This window comes from Adiantum capillus-veneris, chromosome 28 (genome assembly GCF_014529385.1).
Source record: "Adiantum capillus-veneris isolate H3 chromosome 28, ASM1452938v2, whole genome shotgun sequence".
NCBI classification, from domain to species: domain Eukaryota; kingdom Viridiplantae; phylum Streptophyta; class Polypodiopsida; order Polypodiales; family Pteridaceae; genus Adiantum; species Adiantum capillus-veneris.
Genome location: NC_140958.1, coordinates 74,042,396 through 74,045,804, shown reverse-complemented (window position 1 = coordinate 74,045,804; position 3,409 = coordinate 74,042,396). Strand labels below are relative to the sequence as shown.

At 47.2% G+C, this 3,409-nt stretch overlaps 1 protein-coding gene across 1 annotated transcript; it reads left to right on the top strand.

The window, feature by feature from the left end:
- Positions 1-709: 709 nt before the first annotated feature.
- Positions 710-3,101, top strand: LOC147420692 (pentatricopeptide repeat-containing protein At3g09040, mitochondrial-like). Its single transcript, XM_086504869.1, has one exon. The coding sequence runs from the start codon at positions 920-922 to the stop codon at positions 2,918-2,920; it is 2,001 nt and encodes a 666-aa protein (XP_086360995.1). The 5' UTR covers positions 710-919; the 3' UTR covers positions 2,921-3,101.
- Positions 3,102-3,409: the final 308 nt, after the last annotated feature.

The window sequence follows — 3,409 nt, the reverse complement described above, 5'->3', positions numbered from 1 at the left end:
CATCAACCCCTCGGATGCCTTGGTAACTTTTTGTCGCAAGCAATCAATCATCCATCACTTTTTCTCTCTTCGGCAGTGCCATCATCCCTAGGACACCTTGTTTAAACCCCCTCCCATGTGGTGGTAGTTATTAGGGGGAAAGGACACTAGAGGCTTTCCCCTACTGTCACAATTGAGGGTCGGGGGGCTTGATCGCAGCCGTACATCAACAAAACATTCCACGACGGAATTGACGGATGCAGTCGACAGTCGTAATAAGATTGAGCCTCCACCAATGACCTCGTGGCAAGTCGGCACGTATGAAGCTTGTAAACTATCACCACATCAGCAAATCGAATTGCTGTGCCTTGCTGCAATGAGAGCAAGCCATCTCAATGGTTAGAATTACCCATGTTGACATGTCCAAATTTGACGTATTGCATAGTGCTACAGGGTACACTTACTTCACCCCCCTCCCCTCGACAGTGACGGCTAGGAATGGCCATGCATTCGCCATACCTTGAAATAATGTGTTCCCACCGTGGCTCCCAGTCTCCAATTGCCATAAGGTCGCTCATTATTTCAGGAAATGGCCGCTGTTGTGCAGGGCCATTCCCTACACCTTCCAAGTAAAGATGGATCTTGCCCCATAATATTGCATGTTGTTCTAGACTTGACCCAAAGTGTGGGGGGCTTACCTCCTCACTATCTCACATGGGCATGGGCATGGGCATGGGCAAGAGGGGATCAACGGCCCACGTCCATTTCGGGGATCGGGTGCGATCTATGCCATCGGATGTGCTTTGTGTAAATTTGGGAAAATAGCTGAATTCGGGGCATCATATTTTCGGAGGCAGCAGATTGTATTATTCAGGAATCAGGAGTCGAAGCACCTGCAGTAGCCTATCTCGATCTGCATAGAAATGTTTAGGCAGACATCATGTTTGGAGTTGAAAGCAGGTTGGTTCCCTGTTGTCCACCACTTTCGTTGCAGCGTGCAGCCGATGAAGTACAATTTAGGAGAGAAGACATCGCTGTGCTCCTCCGGTCACGCCCCTCCTTTCTTGGTAAAGGTAAGTCCATTCATGCCTCTATTGTTAGGTCTGGCCTGCTACATGACCCCTACATTGGAAATCTCCTCATTGGTATGTACCGTGATTGTGGTGCCCTCGATGATGCCCGTATTGTGTTCCATCTTATGCATGACCCGTCCATTGTGTCGTGGACTGTCATGATGGCTGCGTTATGTGATCACGGCTTGTGCCATGAGGCTATATATATGTTCCATGACATGCAGCAACGCGGATCTGAACCAAATTATGTTACTTTCATCACCATACTAAATGCATGCACATGTGAGCAAACACTAGTAGACGGTTACACAATTCATACCAGCATTGTGGGTCATGGCCTTCAATGTGATATTCTGGTGGCCACTTCTCTCATCAGTATGTATGGTAGATGTGGAGACATTCACACTGCTCGTGTTATCTTTGACTCAGTGGAACCTCGGGACCTTTTCTTGTGGAACTCCATGATTGCTGGCTATTCCCAATGTGGGCTTAGAAAACAAGCCTTCACACTCCTGAAAGAAATGCAGCAACAGGGCATAACACCCAACCAGGTCACTTATATACATGTTCTTGCTGCATGCAGCAGCCCGGAAGACTTGGAGGATGGGAAATATGCCCATAGTGGTCTATTAGAGACTGGACTTGATTGTGATTTTACTGTTGGAACCGCCCTTATTAATATGTATGGAAAATGTGGGGCTCCTCATCTTGCACGTGCAGCATTCAACAACATCACTCAACATGATGTCATATCATGGACTACCATGATAGCTGCTCACTCTAGTCATGGTCAAGGGAATGAAGCCTTCGAGCTTTTTGAGAGCTTTTATCACATCTTCCAACCTACTCAAGTGACAATTGTTAGTGTTCTTAGTGCGTGTGCAGACATAAAGCACGGCTGTACAGTCCATATGTGTGCCGTACAATATGGGTATGACACGAATGTTATTGCTGGAACTGCCCTCTTAAATATGTATGGTAGGTGCGGTTCATTGGAGGATGCATGGCTGGTTTTCAGCAAGGTTCAACCTTCTTGTGACCTTGTTTGCTGGAACTCAATGATTGCTTTGTGTGGCAATCATGGGAACATAAATCTAGCTCTCATCCTTTTTGAAAAAATGCAGCAAGGAGGAGTGGAGCCTGATTCATTAACATTCAATGGGCTTTTATGTGCATGTGCTAGTCCGGCGGCCCTTCTTAATGGGAAGCGCATTCATGAATGCATCAAACAAAAGGGACTGGAATTGGATATTATTGTGGCTAATGCTTTGGTAAACATGTACTCAAAATGTGGAGCATGGGATGAAGCGTCTGCAATGTTTGCGAAAATTGACAAGCATAATCTTTCCTCTTGGAATTCTATCATTGCAGGATGCTGCAAGCATGGACATGCAAACGATGCTCTTCAAATGTTTGAAGCCATGCAGAGAGAAGGTGTTGAGCCGAATGATATCACTTATCTTTGCCTTCTAAATGCCTGCAGTCATGCTGGACTTGTTGACAAGTGTTACGAGTTGTTTCTTTTGATTCTGGGGAATTGCCAAGTAAAGCCTAGGCTAGATCATCTCACCTGCGTTGTTGGCCTGCTTGGACGATCTGGCAGGTTGGAAGATGCTGAAAATCTGGTCCTGAAAACAGCATTGCAGCATGATTCTGCCATATGGTTGACCTTACTTGGTGCTTGTAGCACCCATGGAGATGTGAGTAGAAGTGAACGAATAGCCGACATCATTTTTGAGCTGGATCCCAACCATGAAACAGCCTACATCGTGCTTGCAAACTTGTATGTTGCAACTGGCAGGCTGAATGACTGGATGAAGCTAGAAGAAGTGATGCTAGCACGCGGATTAGATGTTGGCAGGGAATGATTTTATATGGCATAAGGAATCTGCATATGTCGGGCTCTGCTTGTCAGTTCACATAATCGTAGATAATCTCACGTTCCGGTGAGTAGGAATGTGCAACTCGGATCCCAATGTCCATCTAAATGGTGTGCTAATGGGGGCGTCGATATGTAATACATATGGAGACTCGGCCCTTTACCTACGTCATAGGACCCTACTCTCCCACATGTAATCTCCCTCTTTACGTCCTCTTTTCTCTCTCCCCGATTGCTCTCTCTGTGTGCTCTTCAACCATCGCCATCGCCAAGCTTGTGCCCTACTGTTGCATGCTCCAGCTCCTCTCCTAAGCCTGCCTTCCATGATCGACCTGTCCTTCCCAACCTGCGTTCACTGCAACTGCTCCCATGAGCCCTGTGCAGTCCCCCCCTTGACTGCCGTCAACTGCCGTCCGCTGCTGCACTACCTTGGGCAGGGCACCAACCTCCTTGCGCAGTCCAGCAGCTTGCTGCATAT

What these genes read in the sequence shown, in the direction of transcription:
- LOC147420692 (XM_086504869.1), top strand. Translation starts at nt 920, where the DNA reads ATGTTTGGAGTTGAAAGCAGGTTGGTTCCCTGTTGTCCACCACTTTCG.